The 26,763-nt window shown below is 37.3% G+C and overlaps 1 protein-coding gene across 2 annotated transcripts in view; it reads right to left on the reverse strand.

Moving 5' to 3' along the window:
• The window catches only part of STK26 (serine/threonine kinase 26), a 52,601-nt gene extending 26,068 nt beyond the window's left edge, over window positions 1-26,533 (reverse strand). The window contains exons 1-2 of one of the 2 annotated variants that reach the window (XM_003918281.3): window positions 26,347-26,533; window positions 26,096-26,246 (exon numbers count right to left, since the gene is read on the reverse strand). In XM_003918281.3, the coding sequence (XP_003918330.1) occupies window positions 26,096-26,137 (42 nt within the window). In that variant the 5' untranslated portion in view covers window positions 26,138-26,246; window positions 26,347-26,533. Of the gene's footprint in view, window positions 1-11,990; window positions 12,525-26,095; window positions 26,247-26,346 lie in introns of those variants that run through there. The other variant, XM_009198260.4, reaches the window with a different exon arrangement.
• Between the last annotated feature and the right edge of the window lie 230 nt (window positions 26,534-26,763).

A 26,763-nucleotide genomic window follows, 5' to 3' on the forward strand; every position in this document is an offset into this window, starting at 1 on the left:
TGTGCACATATTATTAAACATTGTTTACACCCAATATAGTCTATGTATCATCGATAGGGCCTATAATAGGTTAAGATGTGATTGATGACACACTTTTGAGGATAACAGCCAACACTGATGAAGGATAAAAGTTTAGATCTAGTTAGTAGAAAATGGGTCAACTTGTGGAGGGGGGCATTAGGAATTGGTGGCCAGGAGAAACAAGAAAATTGAAGACAGATTCAGAATGAGTCTTGGAGTTCTCACAGAATGGGGACCTGGAGAGCAAAATGTGAGAAAGAATCAAGGTAAAAAAACTAGTTCTTTGAATTTGAGCAAGCTAACTAAGACCCCCAGTAAGACTCTGGGACTGAGAGTAAAAACATAATAGATGTAAGGAAGAGGAGGCAGATTTCTCACAGGATTTGACCTGGAAGGGTTCAACTCAGGTGTCCTAAAAGAACCTTCCAGAACTAAGAACCAAGTTGAGTAAGGTTGAATTGTTTTGCACTTGCCTTCCTACCTTAATAAAGCCCATACTATGAATGCTCTAGCTATAAAATAACTTTTTGCATTTCACAAAGGGACTGGCCCGTGTGTAGGCCTATCAGTGACTCATTGATGAGGAGGAGTGTTACAGGAAATAATGAGCAAATAATGTGCTAATGATATCAAGGCTTAAAAGAAGATTTCTTACTTCCTTGAAATCCTCAAGTGGGAACACCAGGAGTGACTTGAAGTGAATACAAAGTGCCCTGACAATCACAGAGAGCAACTAAAAACTTCAGCCTAACAATGTACTAAACTAGAGATACACCTAGTTAGCTACCTGTTTAAATTTATCAAATCAGTTCTCCCAGGCTAGAGATGAAATGCTTTTCTGTATTACTTCCATGTACATACAGTTTCCTGTCATCTAAGAAGCAGAATGCATACAAATAAAAGTCATTCTCTAGTTGGTTTATGAGTCTCAAATTAAATTACTATTCTACTATGATCGCCTGTGTTAAGATTTTTCACTTGCCCTTATGAACATTGCCTAAAATGTTTGCTGAGTGTTTCCTAATCAACATATCATTCTTTTTTTTAAAAAAAAAAAAAAAAAAAAAAGGAGATTTAGGCCAGGTGCAGTGGCTCATGCCTATAATCCCAGCACTTCCGGAGGCTGAGACAGGTGGATCGTTTGAGCCTAGTTGAGTCCGAGACAAGCCTGGGCAACATGGTGAAACCCTGTCTCTACTAAAAAAGAAATACAAAAAATTAGCCAGGCGTGGTGGCACGTGCCTGTTGTCCCAGCTACTCAAGAGGCTGAGGTGGGAGGACCACCTGAGCCTAGAAGCGCGAGGCTGCAGTGAACCATGATCGCACCACTGCACTCCAGCCTGGGCAACACAGTGAGAGCCTTTCTCAAAACAAAACAAAACAAAACAAAAACAAAACAAAACAAAAAACAAAGGAACAACAACAAAAAAAACAAAAACAAAAAACCCCAGAATTTTAAAGTCAACCAGCCATATAACTCTTACTAGTGCTGAGTTGGAGAAAACAGGACACTATCTTTTTTTAAGTGCCAGATATAATCCAAATACAATTGACTGCTCTCTCAATCACAGGCTTTTAGAAATGGAGGGAAATGTATATAGGTCATTCAATCCAACTCTTTATCATCACCATCAGCAACAAGCACTTATTGTATACCCGTTTTGTCCTAAGCTAGGATCACCAAATGGAAGCTATGTAATTTAAGGCCATTTACGTTAAAATGAAGGTAAGTCTTAGAGAAGTTAAGAAGAGATACAGAGTCTTGAGGTTAAAAGAATTAGATAATCTTTGAGATGAACAGGAACTTAGCAAACTTGTTGTCCAAAATCTATTTTTACAGGGAGGAAACTATACCCTGGAGAGGTTACAAATTGTTCAAAGATATAAGTAGTTAACTAGTAGCGAAGCTTAAATTTGAACGCAAATCTCCTGATTGTCATGTCTAAGGTTCCTTCACTACAGCTTGGATTTATTTGTAATTTAAACTATACCCCCTTTTGCTATAAAACCAAAATTATTTTCCATTATAAAGAGATCACACAATTGTCCAATGTCTACTCCGTACTATCCCAATGCTTAAAGAATTTGAAAAATTTAAACTTAAAAGAATTGGAAAAATTTTAAATAGGACTTTTCTATATTTCAACTGATATAATTTTTATTAATATTTTTAAATTGACAAAATTGTATGTATTTATCATATACAACAAGATGTTTTGAAATATACAGCATATACATTGTGAAATGACTAAATCTAGCTAATTAACATGCATTACATGCTATATTTCTTATCTTTGTGGTGAGAACACTTAACATCCACTCCATTAGCATTTTTCAATAATACAATATGTTATTATTAATTATATCACCATGTTGTATAGTATATCTTCTGAACCTACTCCTCCTAACTAAAATTTTGTATCCTTTTACCAATCATTTGCAACAACATGGATGATCCTGCAAGACAGTATGCTAAGTGAAGTAAGCTAGGCACAGAAAGACAAATACTGCATTATCTCATTCACATGTGGAATCTAAAAAACTGACCTCATAGAACTAGAGTAGAATGGTAACCAGACTGTGGTGGTTGGGGGTTGGTGGGAAAGATGTTGCTGGAAATGATATAATTTTTATAATTATTGAACCACTATGCAATTGATTGGCCCCCATATGTATGCACAACTACCAAATATTTCATATCACAATTTTAAAGAAAAATGATCTGTAAGTAATCTTGACTTTCTGGCGTTTCTCAGACTATTTTTTTTCCATGTCAATAACCAGATTGGAATGGGTTAGCCTCTAGAGTGTAGGAGATAAAGTAGTGATGCTATGCCATATCATGATTCCCATAGGATCCAATGTCAAGAAGCCAACAGCTCCAATTCCAGCTTTATCAGTGATTTGTTGTAGACTTCAGTAACCCTTAATACTAAGGTTTCCAGTTCTGTTCATTAAAAAACCCTCACAAATTGATGAAATTGTCCAGGAATAAAAAACAACATTTAGCATCAACTGTTAATTTTGTGCTAGGTTTATGCAGGCCTAGAATTGTTCAAATGACCATGCATGCTCAGATTACTTTAATAATCAGAAGGATAAAATAAACTCCTGACAAAATTTTCTCAACCTTTGAAGAATGTGATGTTAGCAGAGTAATTTTTTACTTTGCACAACTTCAGGTTCATATTACAAGTTATCACATAAAATTTTATGGAATTCTTAAGAGATCTCTATGATTTATATTTCTGAAGTAAAATACTTAGCTCCACTATATTTTGCATATGACAGAATAAGAACTAAGATAAAAATTAAGTATGTCTGTATATGTTTCAAATTAAACATGAAGAATTTGGCTTGAAGTTAAATTTCTTTATGCAGACAGTCATTTAAGTTTGTATTTCCATATTTATAAGGACTCAAAATATTTTAACTAAGTGTACAATGAAAATGGTATTAGCTTACCTATTTTTACAGTATACTCACATTTTTACATCTTTCTCAAAGTTTATTATAACTTGCCTTTGCAACATAAAGTAGCAGTCAAATTCCCAGATTTTACATGCATGAAATGAGATAAATGAAATGTAGTAGAATATGTCATTACATCAACCCTGGGCTTCCTTGTGGTCATCAGACAGCGTTTTATCAACTCACAGTTGACTCCTTATCTTTACCTACCCACTTAAAAGGCAGTTTTGAGATGAGTGAGGCAACAGCACTCCAACCCTGGTCTCAATGGTGAAGCATAAAGTCAAAGGTCTAACACAGTATTATTTCGTACCATTAAGGCAACTGTTTAAACTTTCGGCAATTTTGTGCATAGCAACAGGAAAAACGTGTTCATAAGGCAGAAATAAAATTAAATGTATAAGTACTTTTTCATTTTCTCTTTGTTTTATTATTCTTATTTTTAAATGCATCTCATTAGCAAAAATACTTAGAATGGAGATATTTTAGTAAAGGATAACTTCATTAAAATTATTACAAAAGATTTTGACATAGCGTATGAATAACATAGCAGTTTGAGGAGTTTCTCCTGATTAATAATTTTGAGTCTACTTCCTCTTTAAGAACAAAAGAATAATTGATAATATTCCTTCATCTTAATTCCTCCTACTCAATAGAGGATAGGAGAACAGCTTCCTCTGCCTCCTAACTTGCATTCCTCTTTTTACCCGAGCTCAGATCAGAGGAAAAGAACAAGGAAGCAAGCAGGATACATTCTGGGATGCGAAGAATGCTGTTCTTTACATGTTTGTAAGACAGTTCATTTTACAATGGGGTAAAGAAGAATGAGACATTGCTTTGATTCTATTGTCACTTAACCACATATCACATTTTTCCAAAGAAAAATAAAATATAGAAAGAAAGAGAATAAATGTAATAACTTTCCTTATCTTAAAAATCCTCAAGCAAGAACCAAAGTAATAATAGGCAGCACTTTCATTAGCTCCATTTCCCAAATATGTAGGTCTTTACATTCCTGTTATTTTAATTAAAACAAGAAACGTCAGATTATTTTGTTCAACCAGGTAAATCACCTTTGGATATACGCCCTTTTAAGTGAAAAGAAATAACTAATTTTTTTTTTTTTTTTTAACTGACTCTCTGGGATCTGAAGTTCCCTTAAACCTTTAATTATATCCGTGGGTAAAGGGAAGGAAACATCCTGCAAACAATCACATTCTTCTCTCAATAAACCAAAAGTCAAGGCTATCATCACAATAAATGCTGGATGCAAATTCCATTGCATCATTTAGCTAATTCCTCTCTGACCTTACAGCCATTCCAAAGGAAAAAGGAGGTCTGGTTTCTCATAAGTACTACAGAGGTAAAGAGAGCAGAGAGGTCAGGAAAAAATTGACTTAATTTCACTTATCTTGAAAATTACAAGAAATCAGTGATTTAATGTCGATTTCACCATCTGTATGAGGGAGAGAGGTGGATTCAATCTTTAAATTCCTTACTGCTCTGAAGCTGTGTGAATCTGTGAAGTATTAGAAGCCAAGTCCCTTTGTTCTCCTTCCTTGATCACTAGCAATCACCAACCCTAGTTTTGAAACAAGGTAATGGATTCATTGGTATTGGCCGTGTGGCCAAGCCTATAACAGCACACAATAGCTCAAATGAAAACTATATACCACTCCATTGTTCCAGTAAGAAATTCAAAATCACTAGTAGACCGTATTCAAGCCCCAACACTCTAATACTGTAATGAAGTTGGCCTAGACACCAAGAATAGATAAAGAGCAGCAGAATGAGTCATTATCCAGACTGATTTCTCGTCTTTCACACTGGCCATGTCCCATTATATACACATGACTGTACCGGAGGAAATCAAGGGGTTCACACAGCTCATACAGGACCTAAATAAGGACCTAATAAGTTCAGCTCATACAGGAACTAAAGTTCTGTTTGTCTTTCTCTCCTTTAGGTGTGAAGTAAATTCACTCAGAACATAAAGTAGTACTCAGAAAGTAACATATATATACACATATATATATATGTTTCTCTATATAGATCTATATACATGTTTCTCTGTATATATAGATATATATCTATAGATCTCTCTCTATATATATAGATATATATATAGATCTCTGTGTGTGTGTGTGCGTGTGTGTGTGTGTGTATAAAGAGAATTTGAACACCCAGTGAAACTAAGTGTCCAAAGGGAAATTTCCAGGGATATCTTAACATATTTCAGGCCCAATGCTTCAGTAGGTAATACCTTAGACATACAAACTTAAATACAGTGATCCATTAGGAAATGACTCTATTTTTAAATTTTTGAGCCTTTGACTCATGCCATTTTCTCAGTCTACAATACCTTGCTTCTCCTTCTCCATCTCTGAAAATTGCAGCATCTTTAATTAAAAACAAAACAAGCCTTCTCATCCCCCTAGGGGAACCTGATTAACCAATCCATTGCTTCATCTTCTGCCCTCCCACAGGCCTTTACTTGTGCCTCCATTGGAGCACACATTTTACTATGTTTGCATTCTCTTTCATTGCCATGACTTTCTATTTTCAATAGTAGGTTTATTAAGGATAGGGCTCTGCCTTACTCAGTGGCAGCTATCCTCACAGTATCCAGTATGGCCCTTTATAGACCATGGCCGTTGGATGATTGCAGGGTATTTACCTGGGGGCCCTCCTAAAATGAAATCTTTGGTGTGTGATTGTCTTTTTATTTGCAACTTGACTTCTGACTTTTGGCGAAAGGGAGATTATATTCAATAAACTGACGGATGTTAACATAGGTGTGAAATTTTAAGTCAATCCCTATTTTCATGTGATTAACATAATAAAAACTTTGCGAAATCACAACTTTGAGATTTTTTTCTTTCAACTGGAGAGAGTTCTTTGGGTTGCAAAACAGCAATTCTCGAAAGAATATGGAGCTATACTCAAAGAGGAGTTGGTAGTAGCCACACACACAAGGATGCATATCAGTGGTATATAAAAATCTGATTCTAGAAGCACATCTGCAATCACTATTAACCAGAACCACATGACTACTGTATGTCCTGGAGCATCCAGGATGATTTCATACTGTAATGCAAAGATTAGAGGCCTTGAAGAGCCACAGTTTGCATACCACTCTGCTGTAAATTTCTTTTCATTTCATTGTGCTAAATACATATAGAAATACACATAGAAATACACAATTCAACCAGGCATCAGGTTTAACCATGAGCATTAATGTTAAAATTACAGGAATTATTACTGACTAAACAGGACATTACATAAATATGGCCTGAGATTGATAACAAGACCTAACTATAAAATATTCATTTGGAAAGGGGGAAAAGGCCATACAATGAAAGAAAGACAAAGACTCTCTTAATATATAAATGATAAAACAGGTATCCTAATTTATTCAGGCCATTATTTAATCAAACCCACACAGGGCACTTTGAAGTGACAGATGCTGAGAGCCTCATTTTATGCTATCCATATTAGAGGGAAAATAAAAGGATGTCATTCTAGTACTTTCAGAAATAAATGCCTTTGGTTAGAATCTAAGGCAGCAGCCCCTTATAGCAAATATCGAACTATCATGGGTAATGTTATGGTGAATCTTTAGCACACTTATTAAAATGCATTGGATTAAAACAAAATTGATTTGCTCACTGCCTATCTTTCTTCTAGATGTGGAACTCCAATTAAAATCAATAGGTTTGAAGCTTGTAAGCACAGCACTAAATTATTAACACCATGAGTTCTTTTAGAAAATTAACACTGATTGAAAAAGTGGAATTTTACATAGACTTACCTTTTCATTCTTAATGAGAAAGTGGCTGCAGAATAATTTCCCTCCAACATTTTCCTCCTTAATCAAATCTATATTCTGAACGAATTTAATCAAATAGTATTTATTAAGAGTTACCCAATGGAATCATAGGACTAGGGAAAATTATCTCTTGGGTCCTGCTGGCTTTAACATTTTATGATCAAAAGAAAATGATATTGATGGCATGATGGCATCAATAGCAAATGATTTTAATCTTGGCAAAAAGAGAGGAAGTTATTGAACAAAAGAATGGTCTCTAGTCTTTCAATAACCACCTTTTCATTTTCCCAAAGTGAAAAATAACATCAAAGTCTGTGTTTATGTGTGTGTATATGTGTGCAGGGCTAAACAAATGTTTATTGTTAGTTTTTATTACTCTAATTCTTTAAAATATTTGGAACAATGCATTAATAAATAAGAATACACTTAAAAACCAAGTAAAATGGTATGTGTGTGTGTATGTGTGAAATAGTTGTACCTGAAAGCCTAAGAAGAACTACTACAAATGAACAGAAAAGCTCCGTACTATGCACCATGATACAGTCAATATATATGAGACAGTAGCTTGCATTAACAATACAGGGCTGAGATTTCAGCAGTCTCACTGACAATTTTATTATTGCTGTTCCCTTTCCTTTGCATGGGGAATACCACTCATTTTGGGGAAAAAGCACTAAATGTTGTTATATTTTCACTTTCCCAAATAATTCCAGTTCAGAAGACTCTTCTACTTTTTGTTGTGAGTTAATCTCCTCTTGAAGGTCCCCACATTTTCTTTAAGATTTCTGAAACCTATCTCCATCCTACCCCATTGTCCCCATTGTCAATAGCACTTGTAAATATCTTAATCCCAATCTCTAGAGGTACAAATTCACCCATTTTTACACCCATTGATCTGTGCTGACATTGCTGAAATTACCAAAGCACAAATTAAATGTTTGACAAATCAAATGTTCAAATAGAGGAGAAAATGCTACTGAAATTATGAGATATCTACTGAGTTGAATCTTTTAACAAATATCATTTCAAACATAAAGCTATTTCCATGTTCTCAACACAAATATGACTAAGTTAATTTTTGCTAATATAAATACAAAGCATTATATTAGTTGATATTTATAGTCCTTGTCTATTTAGAAATCAATTTAACAAAATTGTAATTCTCCAATTGTGATAATCAACATCTAGTACTAAATCTAAACACATGTACAAAAGTTGATCTTTTTCCTTCAGAAAAAAATGCTATATAGTCTGTTTAAGAACGTTAAAAAGCAGTAAGACCAGAAATGACCCTTATAAAATACTTGGCTTTTAAAAAGGTTTTATAATGAGTGATTTCTAGCTGGGGGTGGAGTGGGGAGAGCAATGACAAATAAGTAAACTCAGGATGGAGATAAATGACAAAGTTCCTTAATAAGTTCTTAAATTGCTATAGCCAAAATCAGCTTGATGAGCAATTCTAAGTAATTAAAATCATTTGAACACTGTCTACCCAAAAAGATCAGTGATCTACAACTTGAGCTGGTGAGCTGGTTTGTACCCCATCATTTTACAATCCTAACCAGAGAGAAAGTACTATTCATCAAACAAATCCTCACTGCCTACACCAAAAGGACTTATAAAACATTTTGGAAAATGAAACCTTAGAATTCCTTTTGTTCTTTCTTGCCTTGGCTAATTTCATTTCTCCCCTTTCTTTCCCTTATTTACACCCAGTCTGAAAGCCATCTCAGCTATCTAGTACTGCCTTTCCTGACCACCTCAGCAAGCCTGGCTTGACTCATCTTTCCTCGGAATTTCTGGTCAGGCTAGTAGGGAGCCGCTGAAAGCTTTCAGCAAATGAGTGAAAAAATAAAGGTTGTGTTTTAGGTAACTGCATCATGTCTACACGCAGCCTGGAGTCTACTTAATGACAAAAGAATGGTGTGACAAAAGAAGAGATGATGTCTGATATTTTGCAGGAAAAAACACTGATAGAACTTCATGATTAACTGAATACGGAGATAAAGGAAATCAGCAGCAAATTACAAATAAGTGCTGATGGTCATTTTCTTTCCTTTGATAATTCTGTGACATACCAATACGTGTTTTATGGTGGATGGTACCTCCCCCACTAAATCAAGTAGTCAAGTGGCATTGGTAAAGCCTGATTACTTCATATGCTATGATCTAATAATTTTATGCATTTTTGATTAAGTATTATCCTCCTTACTTCAGACAAGGTACCTGAGATGTTAATTGTAGGGTGAAGACACTTACTCAGTACAAGGAGGAAACAAATGTGATTATATCTGACACTTAACACTCCCTATTCACTTTCCTTCTCTAATAGATGTGGCCATCTAATTTTAAATACTGAGAAAAGCAATTAAGCTTCTCCCCTGTCCTCCTTTATATTACTTTATAAAATTATCCCACTTTTATTTTCCTTCTCTAGAAACTGAGAAAAATATTTAAATGTATCTGCATGCAAACATATAAATGTAATTTATCATTCATTGTCATTACCAATACAACATTCTATGTAATTCCATGGTTAAAGTGTATCTCTAAAAAGCAAACAGAAACATATCTGCCTATTTACTCTGATCTGAGGTCTTTCCTTGAATTAAGCATCACAATAATGGAAGCAATAGGCAAGTCAGTTACCTTAGTAAAGTGAAAATCTTCTCTATTGTCATGCTATATCCACAACCTCAGTGAAAGTACTATAAAATGCTTCCTTTCTTTAGATCAGCAATTCTCAGTCTTAATGCCCCAAGGCAGGGATCGGCAAACCTTTCCTGTAAAGGGCCGGATACTAAATATTTCAAGCTTTGTGGGTCAGGTACACTTTACAATCTCTGAGTCTCTGTCACATCTTTTTAAAATAACCCTTTTAAAATATAAAAAATATTTTTAGCTTGCAGGCCTCACATGACTAGGTCACAGACAGTATTTGGCCCTTAGATATAGTTTGACCACTGCTACCCTAAAGAATTCTTGTATGTAAAAAATTAACTGCTCTATGGTGCATCTAGAATTGGGCTTCCTTATATGTCCTTCTTGAGAGAATTGAGAAGACAGTAACTAAAATCATTTTCTGTTTTATGGTTCATATGAGGAATTCTGGTTGAGAAAGACTGCATTCAATTAACAAAGCTCCAAAAGCACTACTGGAAGATGGTAGATGATCATTATTTTCCAGAAATACAGGGAATCAAAATATTTGTCAGGGAGAACCTAACAATCCAAAATTTCAAAGAACTTTCCTTTTGTCCAAAGCATAAGCCAAACATTATAGCCTTTCTACCTCTTAGCAGAAAATTCATTACACACAGTAAAAGCATAATTACACATTCACTGCTTCAGTTAAAAATTATTTACATCAAATTCAAAATTTGCCTGGAATGAGTACCTGATCCCTTCAATATATAAAATGTTGTGTGTACCCTGTCTTTTACAAATAATAACCTAGTCCCAACTCCTGAGTAGAATCTCCAAAACTCAGTTTTAGAGCTTAAGGATTACCTATGCAATCCCTTTACTTTACATTTGCAGAGAGGCACACAGGCAATTTCACAGTATAGTGGAACAGCATACACTACATTCTTCATTCATTCTAGTAGGAGGAAATGATTTAGTGTCCTATCAGGGAAAAAAAAATAAAAAATCAAGCTCTGGAGCCACTTGGCCATATTAAATAAAAAGTATTCTTTCACAATTAACAGATAATCTTTCCAGGTAAAGAAATTTTTAAAAAATATCTAAAATGTGCTTTATCTTTCAACCAAGATCACACCTATACTATAATTTCATGATGCACTACCATCAAAAATACACCCCAGAGTAATCAAATTAAAACACTTCTAGTTACACAGACTGACCCAGAATCCAGGCATGTGGGTGGACAAAGGGAGAGAACTGACTCTATCTTGGAATAGGATAGAGAAAACAGTGTTTTTGTTTGTTTGTTTGTTTGTTTTAAGCATAAAGACATTTATACCTTTTAAACTACTGTAAAGTTAAAAGTTAATAATGTAAACAATACAGTATGTAGTATCTGCAAATATTCCTAGAAAAAAGTAATTGGACTACTACTATTTAGAACTCTTAGCCAAAACATAAATCAAGTGGTGCTAAAAAGTCATTAGGCAAACTTATTTTAGAGTATATATGAGATGCTACTCAGCCTTGAAATGCTCCACAGAACTGTTTTAATCATTCCCCAAGGGAGATGTTTAATGCCAGAACTTACTGGAAAAATAACAATGATATTAAGTCCAGTCATTTTAAAATGAGCCTCCTCTTTAGCCCCCCGCTCCCCACAAAATAGCAGTTCAAATTAGCCAAGTAAAATCAAGTGAGAGATATTCTGGCATCTTTCTTTATTAATGAAAAGTATTCATTTTGGCTACCAAGGGAAAAAAAAAAGGCCACCCAAAATGACTCCAAGTGTCTAGAAACAATTTATTGGTCCAATACACATGCTACCAAAATTGCACATCTTAAATAGAAAAGCAACTGTAATCACCATTCCCATTATGTTACATCTTTTCCCTGATCTTGCACAAGCTTTCTACCAACCAAAAAGGCTCTTTAGACATTTTCTTGCCATAACAAATTAATTATGTAATGTCACTTTTATCACAAAAGTCACACACAACAAGAAAAAACGAATTACTATTACCTCCCCAATTTCCTTTTCTGTTAGCTTTTTCTCATCTCTGCAGAAAGTAGAGAAATTTCCCATTCTAAAAAAATACAGAAAGAATTCTCAATCTTTAAAGCAAAGGATTACTTTTCCCCTTCCTTGGAAATACTGTTTTTCTGTTCTTCCAGAGTCCAACACCTTTTCCCTCACCTACATTTTCTGTTTGCTCATGAGGCAGCAGTAATCCTCTGTTATTATGAAATTCTACCTTCCCTAAGCAGGGTTTACACCGCAGCCTCCAAAAACGATGCCTGAACCTCAGCAGATAGAAGATCCATAGCAACGGCCGTAATAGTTTTTTTTCACTTGCTATTACCAGAAATCACAGTCCAAAAAGACGACCATGGAGGTGTCACCTATGCTAAAACCTCGAAATTGATTCATTATTTAACTAGCTGAATCCCACGTTTTCATTTTATGTGCCCTTTGAGAAGCCTGTGACAGAGTAAAAAAGATCTTTCAGTGACAGTCACCATTTTTCATGAAGAGATAAATAGTTAAAAAAAAAACAAAAAAAAAAAAAAAAACAAAAGAACGCAGCTCTCCGGGTACAAGATTTTGTTTGTCACAGAAACAGAATTCAATGCCTAGTCCCTTCCATTCTCTATCCCTTAGAATCTATAGTGTTAAGTACTTATAACAATTTGAGCTTCAAAATAAGAGCTTAGACAATGATGACAAGTTTCTATGAAGTAGAAGTCATTCGTTTACTGTCCACATATCTCTGATTTTACTAACAAGTAAACAAATATATATCAAAACAGTTCCTTTAATGCAATGATTCTCTGCAAAATTATTCTACAGGAAAAATTAAGCAAAGAATTGAAAATCTTGATAAATATAATCCTAGATAATGTTCAATTCAATCCTAATTCACTAAAACTGCTTAACATTGGTACTGAATTTCATTAAAAACCATTTCCCATGATCTGTACTCTGTATGTTATAGACTGCTGTGAGTTCAATTTCTTCAGGAATACTAAGAGTTTAAATATCAAAGGTAGAAAGAACTAGCCACGATAAACGTGCAACATGTGCTACAATAAAAGTGCGTCATGTGTAAAATACTGACAATGCTATTATATATTTAGACATAGGTACATACTCACATGTTTTTACCTTCCAGTAAATGAGGCTTTAAATGAGGTAAAGAATTCTATGTATTTTCCATATATTTTCATATAATAAAAATATTTAGCAAGTCCATGGACACCACAATTTTTACTGAATACATATTTTTACATAAATTACATTGATTTCCTTTAATTTGCAGACCTTCTTAAATGACATTTTCAAATGATATTTTTCTGCTCCTTGAACTTGGTGACCATCCTGTTATTCATTTTTATTTTGACAATGAATTTTTCTACTTTTAAAACATAGTTGTATCTACTATTAGTATAGTTTATTAAAAACTCTGTAGGCAAATATTGAGCCTTATTTTTAAAAAATAGATTAAAAGTATTTTCAAATGTAAAATATACTTCATGTGCAATACACATTGAGGGTGCATATATACATTCATTCATCTATCCATTTATCTATCATTATCCCCAACAAATCTTCACAATAAAGTGTGAGGTATAAGGTAAACATATCAGCATTTTTACATCCAAATAAATTTAACTCCCTGAAGAGGAAGCAAGTCACTTAGGGATTCTAGTGATAATTAAATACAGCTTAAATTATTATTATTATTTTGAGATAGCGTCTCACCCTGTAGCCCAGACTTGAGTGCAGTGGTGTGATCTCAGTTCACTGCAACCTCCGCCTCCCAGGTTCAAGCGATTCTCCCCCCTTAGCCTCATGAGTAGCTGGGATTATAGGCATGCGCCACCACACCCAGCTAATTTTTGTATTTTGAGTAGAGGCAGGGTTTCACCATGTTGGCCAGACTGGTCTCAAGCTCCTGACCTCAAGTGATCCATCCACCTTGGCCTCCCAAAATGCTGGGATTACAGGCATGAGCCACGGAGCCCAGGCAAACTTTTTTAAGAGAATATTTCTTCACATGCTTTTCTACATCCTCATTGGTAGCAAATCTTTGATTCTGAAGGATGGATTCATTTTTGTTGGTTGTGTGTTCATTTTAGAAATTGAAAAGTGATTTAGGTCCAAAGTTGGTGAATGAGGTGGGTAAATCAAGTTTGCTCACATTGTTTGGTGTTGCCCTACGTGCTTCTCTTATTTTCAGTTCTACTCCTTTGTTTGAACTAAACTCAGAGTTTTCCTATGGGTACCTGTTGGCAAAAGATAATATATGAATCTGACAGGTATCGAGAATATTTCAGAGAGCAGAAAGGCCATTTAGGAAGTGGTTTGATATTTCTTTAATGATTCAGAAGTGACTTTCTCTCCCTTCCAGGAATTTACATATATAAATACAAATCGGCTTTGAAATGTCAGGATTGTGAATGTGTGTGTGTGTGTGTGTGTGTGTGTGTGTGTGTGTGTGTGTGTATGCAGCCAGAGCTACTAAGTCTGTTTTTTTGTGTTTTTTTGTTTTGTTTTTTTTTTTTTGAGGGGAGATATAATAATAAGGCTAAAAATGTCTACCTGTGGGGGAAATATTGCTACTTACTGGAATTTAAGATACTGCCATTTATATTACTTTAGCCAAGTTGCATTTTAGCAACTATAAGCATAAACAGATTTCATGTTCTTAATAAGGGTCTGCATTTGAAGATAAAAGCATTAATGAACTGTTTACTACAGTAAATACCTAACCATACTGAGCATGGTAACATCATTCCACAGAAAGGTTCTATTTGTAAGAATTTGTCATCTAAGGGGCTTATCCAGACCAAAACAATAAAAATAACAAAATAAACAATAAAATTAATATTGTAAAATTTATTATAATAAAATTATATAACAATAATAAAATTAAATCAATCAATAAAAACTGAAGTAGGCTACTTAACAGCACACACGGGCCAATGGTAACTATATAATGATGAGGATGGGTGTTTGCTAAGTCACAAACCTGCCTAGATTAAGGAAAACAGAAGTCATGGGTGACCATGAGATTTTGGAAGCTGTAGAACTTAACACAAAGTTGAGTTCGGCTTCTTGGAAAGATAACTGGAAATCTTGTTGTTTTCATCTCTCACAATTTCATCTACTATCTTCACATAAGATTCACCAATCTCCATCTCCTCTCTTCAACAAACGTGTTACTGATTGCCTCTGCTTGGATGTGTGACCAGCACTTCAAATTCAACATTCCCAAAACTGTACCAATTTTCTTCCAAACTCAGCCTTATCTCTGACTCTACTCTCTCATCATGTTTCCTCCCTTCTCACATTTAAGGGGTCGACAATGTCTGTTAAAGTCATCCTTGAGTGGTGCTCAAAGTGCTCCCCAAATTGGCAGAGCAGCTGAGAACTCATGAGAAATGCAAATTCACAGGCTTCACCTCAGATCTATTCCATCAGAAACTCTGGGGCTAGGGTATAGTAGTCTGTGTTTTCACAAGCCTTCCAGGTGCTTCCCATACATGCTCCAGTTTAACCATCACTGCCCTAGATTAAACCCTTATCAGTTAAGCCTTCCCTTATCTCCAGCCTACCCTGTTAGGTTTCCAACAGCCTAATGCAATCTTCCAAAACAAACAACGTTATTCCATCATTTCCCTATATTGCTAAAAAATAAAAAAATAAAAACCCAAAACTCCTTGTTATGGACTGAGTGAAGAATAAATGTATCAATCTGGCATTCAAGGCCTTTTACAGTGTAGCCCTAACACAATTCATACCAACAGGTACCTACCTCAAATCTCTCTTATACAAGGAGCCTGTGTGTGTCCCCTTGGGCCTTTTCCCCTGCTTGCCTCCTACTCTCTTTTAAAGGTCTGTTGAAGGCCATCCTGCCGAGAAGCGATGTAGTGGAGTAGCAAAACACGAATGCCTAGCAGAAAGGTATTCTATAATGGATAGTTTCCTTTCTTACTCCAGGCTTCCTTGGGATGGATGCTTCTACATCAGATTCTATCTTATTTGGGATTCATTACTACTGTTCTGCATTGTTAGATTTCTAAATGTGTAGGTGTCTAGTCACTCTGGTTAGAGTATAAACTTCTTGAACTCAAGAACTCTCTAATACTTTTTGTATTTCAAAGATAGGCAGCAAGCACTCTGTCCTACCCAAAGTAGGCCTTCCAAACTTTGCTGCTAATAATTTTCTGGCTTAAATCAAACCTCGTAGATTCTGTGTGTAAAAATATAAAACCTGGGTCACCACTGTCCAAGCTGGTAAAGTCCAATATATTACCATTTACTGACAAGCACTTAAGAAAGCTCACCGCTAAGTTCAAACAAAAGATTTGAACTAAAACTAGAGACTCAAACAGGATCCTAATTAATGAGTTTGCCAAGTGTTCTTCCCGTGGGGCCAGTAGCACTTAAAAAGCATACATTTGAAATATGCGTATTTCCCTAAGGCTGTCAGATACATTGACTTTAGTCTCTTTAACCACAACAGGTCAAAGTTCTATTTTCTGTCACCATACTTTTAGTAGCATGTGTGCGTACTTTGCTGATTGGTTTCATTTGTGCTTCTGCTTAAAGTTAAGGCAGGCAGCAGGAAATTGAGATCAGGGAGTTTAGAAACTTTCCCAGCTCTAGTGGGCAGCGATAATGATGAGCCAGAGGCTTTGGGAAGAAATTCTGACTTTATGGGTTCTACTGGCTCAGCTCCCCTAAATTGTCTTGCATTAATAACAGCTTATGCTCCACCTGATTATCTATATTGCCCATCCCTCCCCTACCACCCACTGCTCTGTTATTCATACTATAGTGCATCAAGCAGTCAAACCTAGCTTAATATAACATACTGTAAAGTGATATGTCCCAAAGCCAATGGTTTAGTGGAAAGCTGAGGGTGGGAAGAAGGGTTAAAAAGGGACTAACGGAGCAACTCAAAAATGCATTTTCAAAGAAAAATCTGGATGCTTCTAGATGTTCTTAAATTATTTCCTCCACCTGCCAAAAATTCACTCCTAGGATTGTGTTACCAGGCACGATTGAAACCTGGTAGAGTAATTCACTAGCATGCTTAGAAATTTCCTAACACATCTAGTGTAGTATGGATTTCAAATTCAGTAAAACTTCACTAAGTTGATACTGGGAAGCTTTTTCTATAATTCAAAGCAACTGTTAATTCTTTGGTTAGACACCCTATTGTTCCATAATAAACAAATTGAAAAAAACCCATTGATGGTTGATTTGAACTCAACGCATTTCAGTCCTTTGTATTTTAAGTTAATAAGGTTGTACTTGTATAGATTTCTTTTCCCCACTTTTTCTTTAAGAGGTAATAGAAGGAGAGGGAAAAAATTAAAACACTGTTGACAATACATAATCTCTGTTACAAGGATCACAAAGAAAGGCTGAAAACTTTTTCCGTAAACATTTTTCATGAGAAAAATGCAAAGACACAATGGCTTCGATTTCCTCAATGGCACATTTTTTAAGATGCTTGACCAAAAAAAGAGAAAGTGAACATATAAAAAAGATAATTAGACTATTTTCACCTGTTTCATCTAAGCGATCTACAATTTTGTTTACTTTGGGGCTCAGGAAGTATGAACCACAGTTTTGTTCTAATTTTGCCAGACTATCCAAAGCTAAGACATACCATTGGTTAATCTGATATTTTGAGACACAAATCATTCTCATCCACGATGCTATGAAAAATGGAGGAAAAGAAAGGCCAGCAGGCTGCTGTCAGGGGAAGGCTGGAACAAGTCCAGAACAGCCTGAGGGGGAGTTTTTAGGTGCATCCTGTAGCTCTATCCCCAGCAAGGTATATGCTAGTGAGGGGTGGTGGGGAGAGGCAGGCAGGAATGGAGGACAGTATATGTTCCATATATAGGTCTTCCGGTTTCTCTGAATGTTCAGATAGGTGATTTTCCTAAATCATATGTGGTTTTAGGGAGGGACAACAAAGAGGATCATGGGTAGAGTTGGCTGTCAATGTGCCCTTAGTTTTATGTTTAAATCCAAATTTGAAGGCATTTTCCTACAGAATCACTCTATGTTATAGGAGTATTAAGAGAAATTAGTTAATATCTTCAATAAATATTTGGTTTCTACAAACATTAATTCAAAGATGTGGTTCCTGTCATCTAACACTTTAGTCTAAAATGGCGGATGACCAAGTGAGAAATGCACAGAAGATAGGGTTAAGAATGGATAAAGAAAATGTGGTATGTATACACAAGAGAGTACTATTCAGCTGTAAAAAGAGGATGAGATCATGTTATTCACAGCAAGATAGACGGAACTGGAGGACATTATGTTAAGCCAGGCACAGAAAGACAAACACTGCACGTTCTCACTCATATGAGAAAATAGATAGTAGAATTGTATTAGAGGCTGAGAAGGGAAGCAGGAGGGGAAGATGTGGACAGATTGGTGAACTGACACAAAATTACAGCTAGATAGGAGTAAATTCTGTTCTGCAGTACTGTAGGGCGAATATGGTTAACCATAATTTATTGTATATTTTCAGAAAGCTAGAAGGGAGGATTTGGAATGTTCACACCATAAAAAAATGATAAATATTTGAGGTAATAGATATGCTAATTGCTCTGATTTGATCATTACACATCATATATATGTATTGAAATATTACTCTCGGTTGGGCACGATGGCTCACACCTGTACTCCAGCACTTTGGGAGGCCAAGCATGGTGGATCGCTTGGGCCCAGGAGTTCAAGACCAGCCTAGGCAACATGGTGAAACCCCATATTTACAAAAAATACAAAAATTAGCCAGGCACGGTGGCGACTGCCCATAGTCCCAGCTACTTAGGAGGATGAGGTGGGAGGATCACCTGAGCCTGGGAGGTTGAGGCTGCAGTGAGATGTGATTGTGCCACTGCACTCCAGCCTGGGCGACAGAGTGACACCCTGTCTCACAAAAAAATATATTACTCTGTATCCCATAGATATGTATAATTATTACATGTCAACTAAAATAAAAGGAAAAAAAGAAGTGGTCAAAATTTTAGTTCTGTGTATTTAATTGATTTTTTTTAAAAAATGAGTTACATTCTGCCATTCCTTCAGAGACATTGTTTTACATGTGCCTGTGGTAGAAATTCTTTGAGTCTTAATTATGAGAAATGAAAAGGAGTTTGTTGTACTATAGCTAATAATACTGTTATTTTTTGTTCACCTAACACCATTTTTCTAGCAACAAATAAAACCAGTAAAACCACCACTCTTTCAGAACACAGAACTCAGTCAAAATTGCTATCAAGATGTCTGAAATTCTACTATTAGATTTCCATTTCTTAAGGTATAATTCCCTGTACAATGTGAATATCCATGGAGAAGTAAAGCACTGAGCCATTAATCAAAAACATCTTAGTATGAGTGAAATTATCAGATTCTTTCTAATGTGACAGTTCAGACAGGAAAGTAAAACAGTTTTTTTATTTATGTTTGTTTTTTGGGGAGTGGGAGGGCAGAGGGAAGAAACAAGAGGTAGATAGGTCCAAATCACCAGTGAGAGGACCTTGAAGAGCCATGGGAAAGAACAAGTAGAAGGAAGGAGAAAAGGAGAAGAGATCAGGGGAGACACAAATTTGTCTGAAATCAGCCATGGTTACTAAGAAAGCAATGAAGCTCATTTTTCTCTCAAAGTCTGTGGAAGGCAAGAGAATGAGAGCTTCAGTGTGTGTGAACAGATGATTAGTTACAAGAATATTTTGCTAGACATGTTACACATAATACATGAAAATCATTTAAATAGGTATAGAAAGTCTACATTGTACACACATAAATTAGTCTTTAAGGCGTACAAAGTTCAAGCACTGTACAATATTTTTAAAGAAACAGAATTTTAAACAATGAGACACATCCACTCTATAGTACAGTGATTAGCCAAGACTTTTACATATAATTCATACCTAATGGTACAAAGAAAACTGAAATCCATGGTCCCTGATTTCAAGAAATGTACAACCTCATTTGGGAGACAAGTATAACACATATAATTAGAGAAAATCTAAGGCAGTATATACATTAAGGACAAGAGTATCTACTACTGACAAAAGACAGAATAGGTGCTTGGAAACAGAAGAGATTTCTATAGCCTGGGACATTCAGAGAGAGTTCACGAAGAAGGTAAGATGGAGGACCTTGAAAATCAGGTAGAATTTGGCCAATCATTGATTATTGAACTGTGACTGGCATGGTAGAATTAACGGGATTTCTTGTTGGGAAGTAGTGGGAACTAAGTGTAGATCTACAGAGACGAGCCATATAACAAAAAGTATAGAAAACTGAGCAGAGGGCTTTGGGTCTCACTGGGGTGGTGTGGGGTGGTGATTGGGTTTCAAAAGAAAAATGTGGGTTATCAAGGAGAGAGATGAGATAATGACAGTGTTTTCATGTGATTAGCCAAGCATTGTTTTGCAGGATGAACTGCCCCCATACATCATAACACCTTTTACAAAGGAGCTCCAGCTCCACAGATGATAGTTAATTCATCCTAATAACCTCTCATTGAGGCAAAGGAAATGCAGCTTTTATTATTCCCCATTTTGTAGATGATTTACTCAAGGTCACTGAATAAATGAAAAGCAGAATAAAAAATACAGCATCACAATGTTCAATGGTTCCTAAGTACCAGCTAAATTATATTCTCTCATTTTCTGGGACTCAAGCAAGGGAAGTACATGATGATGGACCTTTGTACTCAAGTGCCATTTCTAAACTCTGATTACTGTTGAAGGCACATGTCCTATCATACCCAATTTCTGTTTATTCTCCCTACAGTCCCTACTCCCCTAGTGTTAAAAGTTCTAACTATCCCCCCCCCCGCCCCCCTGCTTCTCTCAGCTAACAGTCTTTGATTATTTTGTTCCAGCTGGTCTTCTGCCATTATCATTAGCATATTCAACACCTCTGCATTAACTACTCAACAACAAGGACAATAATTCGGGTTCACCAATGCAAAGCAATGCTTTCAACCTCAAATTGCGAATCTGATTATCCCCGTAGGGAGGTGTAAGGGAGGTATGAACTCCACATACTGGACTCTGGTACCAACCTGAATTCTTTCTCCAATGTAGGTTTCCTGATGACTGTTAAATAAAGAATCCGCGCACCCCACCCCAGTTAACTCTCTAACTTGACACATTTTTTCATCTTTTCATACATCTTAAAGCCATCCTTCCTTTTCTTACAACCTATGTGTCCTGTCTCATGAGGGCCCTCACTTCCACATATTCTTTCTGGCATTATGAACCTCTCCCTCCTTGATGTCTCTAGTCCTTCATTTTCAAGTGACGTGCCCAGCATAGAGTAGATGCTCAGTAAATATCTGATGAATGACTAAAGCTTCAGTTCTACATCTTCAACTACTTATTGGACATATGTACTTTGTCATCCCATTGTTACCACAAAAATCACAAGTCTAGAACAGAAATCCTTAACTTCCTACCAGATCTGGCTCTTCTCCATTACATTCCAATTTCTTTCAGATGTATCATAAGTCTCCCAGTTCCCTCATATTCAACACCACAAAGTCTTTAACTTTTCCTTCTGAAACTAGCTAATTATTAAGCCTGGTAATTAATTTTTCTTCATAGTACTAAACATATGGAAGGGAACCTGCCCATGGAAGGCCCATTGCATCTGTATAACTATGATTGACCCATGGAAATAGCCTCTGTAGCCAGGCGCAGTAGCTCACGCCTGTAATCCTAGCACTTTGGGAGGCCAATGTGGATGGATTGCTTGAGTCCAGGAGGTGGCAGCTGCAGTCAGCTGTGATCGTGCCACTGCACTACAGTCTGGGTGACAGAGTGAAACCCTGTCTCAAAAAAAAAAAAAAAAAAAGTTAAAAAAGAAGAAATAGCCTCTGTAGATCAAATTCCCTTACATCTCTCAATCCTCCAGTTGATTCATTCATCCAATTTTGAGATTTCCCTTCCGATATATAACTTGGTACATTGAGTCTCCCTTACTCAGAACTGTTTAATGGCCAGTTCAAAGGCCAAAATCCTTCCCTGGCATTTAAGGACAATCATGATCTGTACTCAATCCAGTTTTCTGATATTATAGTGCATCATTTTTCTAGAGGAATTCTCTATGACAGCCCAAATGACTTTATCCTGTTCTCAAAGATTGTGTGTGTATGTGTGTGTGTGCATGCGCTCACAAATGCAGTGCACCCTTCCTTATCTGTATTGTATACATATGCTCCTTGACTTAAAATGTGGTTATGTCCCAATAAATCTATCATAAGTTGAAAATATTGTAAGTTGAAAAGGCATTTAATACAGTACACCTAATCTACCAAACATCATAGCTTAGCCTACCTTAAATGTGTCCACATTTACAGTAGCCTACAGTTAAGCAAAATCATCTAACACAAAGCTTATTTATAACAAAGTGTTGACTATCTCATGTTATTTACTGAATACTGTATGGAAAGCGAAAAACAGAATGGTTGTGTGAGTACCATTGTCAAGTCGAAAAATCCTAGTCTGTCTACCTCTGCTGGGGATTTTTCCTTGCTTGGAAATGCCCTGCCCGGTGTCCATCCTAACAAGACTTTGGGGTCAGCTTACTTTTTGGAAGCCTTCAATGCTTCCAGTCTGACACTTCTATTATACTTATAGTGAATTCACAGATTTTGCATTATTTGATATTTCATGTGCTAGTTTTAACAACTCAACAAGATTTTAAGATCTTTAAGGGCAGAACATGTAATATATATTACTATGCTTCCCAGAACCCAGTGATTATGTTCACCAACATTGGGCAATGTTTCCCACCACTTAGATAAAAGTCTTCAATAAAGTGTTCATTAATCGTTAAACTTCATTTCTGCTTCTCATCTCAAATGACAACTAGATTTAAACTGTACCACCTGGGTCATATTTAAAGATACATGAAGGCTAATTTTAAAGTTCGTTAGCAGAAGCTTTAAAAGTTCTTTAACAAGAGGCACAGGATAAAGCATAACATTTAGTACTCTAATTCAACATTTAACTTTATTCTCCCACCTACATCTTACGAAAGATTTAACAATTAACAATATTCTAAATGAAAATTTGTCCTCAAAAATACTATTGTAGGTTCTAAGGGGAAATATCTTAAACTTAAGTATGATTTATAACTGAAAACTTCAAAGAAAACAGGTTTTGAATCATTAAAGAGTAAATATTTGAGTGGAAAGAGATAGGTTTATTGGTTTTTTTTTTTAAGGTGTACTTTAAATAGTTTGAAGAGTTCAGCTACCGCTATGGAAAATTCCTCTAGTTACACACTAAAGAAGTAAGCACAAATTAAGTACAAAAAACTTCATACCCTCAACATTTGGTGTAACATGGCAAAAATATTCATTACTACAATATTAAGAAATATCAACAATATGAGTTTGAGTAACAATTCAAAAGGAAGAATTTGAACTGGACCAAATCCTGGGTTTTCTTTCTTCACTCCAAGTTTCTTTTCTATTTTAAACTAGTGGCAACAGCAATTTCTTTGTTTGAAAGTCAGGAATGCTGGAAGTCTTAAGTGATAGAACAGGTAGCTGAGCTTCTACTTCACATCTCTCCTCAGAGGGAGAAAAAAATTGTGGAGAAAGCAATTTTGTTTTTATTTCTGGAAAAATCATTTTTCCCATCAATCTACATAATTCTCTAAAATAAACTGTTAAAAAGTTATAGGCTGGTCGGCCACCTCACCCTGATTTGTGGAAACACTATACAGTAATTTCAAGAACACATGGCTAACTCAAGTTTTCTAAAGGTCTAAAAGTTGCTCCTGACGCTTTCATAAAACTCTAGGAGAGTTTTACAAGCTCACAATAGATTTCTGCATCTCATCCGCAATATTTTGCTACATAACAATAATAAAAATAGTCTAGGTTCAAGAGTCACACTGCATGCTATCAAATTTATTATTAAGGTATTGTACAATTTCAACTATGGAAAAAATTGTGTGCTGCACGAAGTGCTTAAGAACTATATTAGAAAGAAAATGGAAATAAGAAGTTAAGAATTTACCATTTCATTAAGATGAAGAGAATGACCAAAAAAAAAAAAAAAAAAAAAAAGATTCCTCTCTTTGCTAACATTGAGATGTTTGCCCTACTCAAATTAGGTGGGACAAAGTAATCACAACTCAGAGGGCATAGAGTGAAAGGCAGAATTTGTAATTTAAAGTATGTGATTCACATTCGAATCCACATTAATTAAGATTTAAAAATTCAGGAGATAGGCAACTCAGATAATTAAACAAAGCAGGGAGCAATCAGAAATACTGAACAGCAAGCAGTTCCTAAACCACATAAATTCAATAAGGTCAAGACAAAATAAAGATCAGAAACTATTTTCCCCTCAGCACAGAGTTCCCCAGAATCACAAACTTGATGAACGCGAGGCACTCACTCTGCTGACGCACGCACGCAGGCTCGCGCACACAATGGAGCCAGAAGCATGGAGACCCTCACAGACAAACTTCACATGTGCATCGTTTTACTCTCCACAGAATGGAAAGAAGAGCACGGTGAGAAAATGTCACTTTTTCCCAGATCAAACAGCAAAACTGTACTAGTATTGCGAACTATGAATTCCCTTGATACAATCAAAGGCAGAACTGAATGAATGGGGTGTGGGGCAGGGTGCATGGGGAAAAGAGGGAGGGAAGGAAGGGGGAGGCCGCCTGAGAGGAAGAAAGTTTGAGGCATTTTGCAAGGCTTGAGTGGATTAATCTTTTTTTTTAAGCCCTACTATTTCCTATTTCCCTTTCTCTCTCTGTCTCTCTTTATTTAATATACACTAACTTCCTGAGACTCAACCCAGACTTGCCCTAAATGCAGCTGAAATGTCTGGTGTTTAGGACACACCAGGAGTTCTAGGTGCACAAATAATCCCTTTTTGGGAAAGAATTTAAAAATCACTTTTGTGGCCATTCATAAAATGAGAACACTGAAAAACAAACAAAAAAAGAACTCCATGCATCAACAAGTAAATTGAGGCCTCAGTCTACAACTCTTTGATTTCTACTAGAAATATAAGCTATTTACTACTAAACATTTTATTTTCGAACTTGAAAAAAGGTTGTTTTCACATTTTAGATCATGAGGGACTGAGGCTTTAGTGGTTTTAGCCTCTAAACTATTCATAAATGGGTTGTTTGGGCCATCTAGCAAAGGAAAAAAATAGAACATGAACGCTTTAAAAAGTTAGTAGATTTGAGTAACATTTAGCAGATAGCCTAAAGTGCACCGATTTAAAAACATAACAGCATAAAAAGTTTTCTGACATAGCTTACCTTTAATAAAATGAAAATATAATGGGAGGGGGTTGGGCTGGGTAGACTTCGAGTAACAAGTTGGGTTCCATGCAGTAGTCCCTTGTCCAAGACAAAAAGCTTCCTTTAACCACATGTAACAGTCATCTTGTGGGAAAGGCACAGAGGGGGCTGAGAAGTCATCACCTCAGCGACTCTGAACAGAACCAGCATTTCTCACGCCACACTATGGGCTGGCCTGGGTCGGGGAGCAAGCTACAACTTTGCCCTTAAGCAGCAGTACCGAAAGGGAGAAAGAGGTCACCTCTCTCTTAACCTTACGCACACAGGAAGAGCCCAATGCAAGCCGCCGCCGCCGCCACCCCTGGTCTTGCCCCGCCCCAACTTGAGTGTGTGTTTGGGGTGGGGGGTGTAGGTCACTCACTACTCGCGTTTTACCCCACAAATTCCAAGGCACTTCCATCTCTCCCAGGTTAAGTTCCGGCCCCCCATCCCCAACCGTGCCAAGCTCAGCAGGCGCAGGTGTCTGTGGCTCTGGCCTATTTTTATACCCCCAACCGCCCTCAATCCCCACCTAGTTGCGCGCTCCAGTCCCGCCTCGCCTTCCCAGCGAAGAGCACTACTTAGCCTACACACCAGGAAACACCTCGAGCCCTACTCCCAGGTCACCTGGCCAGAGTGACCGGCCCTGCCCTCAGGGGAGCCCTGGGGCCGTCCCTTGTCGCCGGTGCCCAGCACCGAGAGCGCACCGGGCTCCCAAGTAGTCACGTGGGCGGCGGGGGCGGCCTGCGCTTCCTCACCTGCATCCCAGGCACTTGGACAGCCACCGGTGAGTGGGCCATGGAGGCAACTGCTGCCTCGCTCCGCTTCTGCGGCGGTGGCGCCTTGGGTTCGGACTGGCTCCTCCTCCGGGGGTAGTTCGGCGGCCCTCCCAGGCTTTTCGATCGGGGCCTGGAAGGACACACAAAAGTGGGGTTACTGGGCTGGCGGCGCGTAGCCCGGGGCTAGGAGGTGGGCTGTTCGCGGCGCAGCTGCCCGGGACTCAGTCTACCTTTCTGGCGCCCGCCCGCCGCTGAAGCAGCCGCCTCCGCTGCTGCTCCTCTTCCTGAACGCCGAGCGCTGTGAGTGGTGGTGGCTGGGACCTGGGCTCGAGTGATGCCGCTCCTCTGCGCCTCGCCGCTTTAGGAAGAGGAGGTGGAGGCGCCCCAGCCACCCGCCTGCTCGCCTGGCCGGGGAGGCGGTTGGGGGCGGTTCCGCCGTTGGCCCTGCCCCCGCCCCGCAGTCGGGCGGTGTCGCGGGAGCCGAGGCTCCAGGCAACGAAGGGGTTTGGCTGGGGTTGCTGGAGTCTGAGAAGCTGGAGACTCTCCCGGCACGCGAAGAGGAGAACCCGGGGACCGGGAGACCTGGAACACGGCTGCGCCTGGGAAGAGAATGGAAGAGTTTGGGAAACCCTGAGGGTATGAGGGCG

This window comes from Papio anubis, chromosome X (genome assembly GCF_008728515.1).
Source record: "Papio anubis isolate 15944 chromosome X, Panubis1.0, whole genome shotgun sequence".
In the NCBI taxonomy this organism is placed as follows: Eukaryota; Metazoa; Chordata; class Mammalia; order Primates; family Cercopithecidae; genus Papio; species Papio anubis.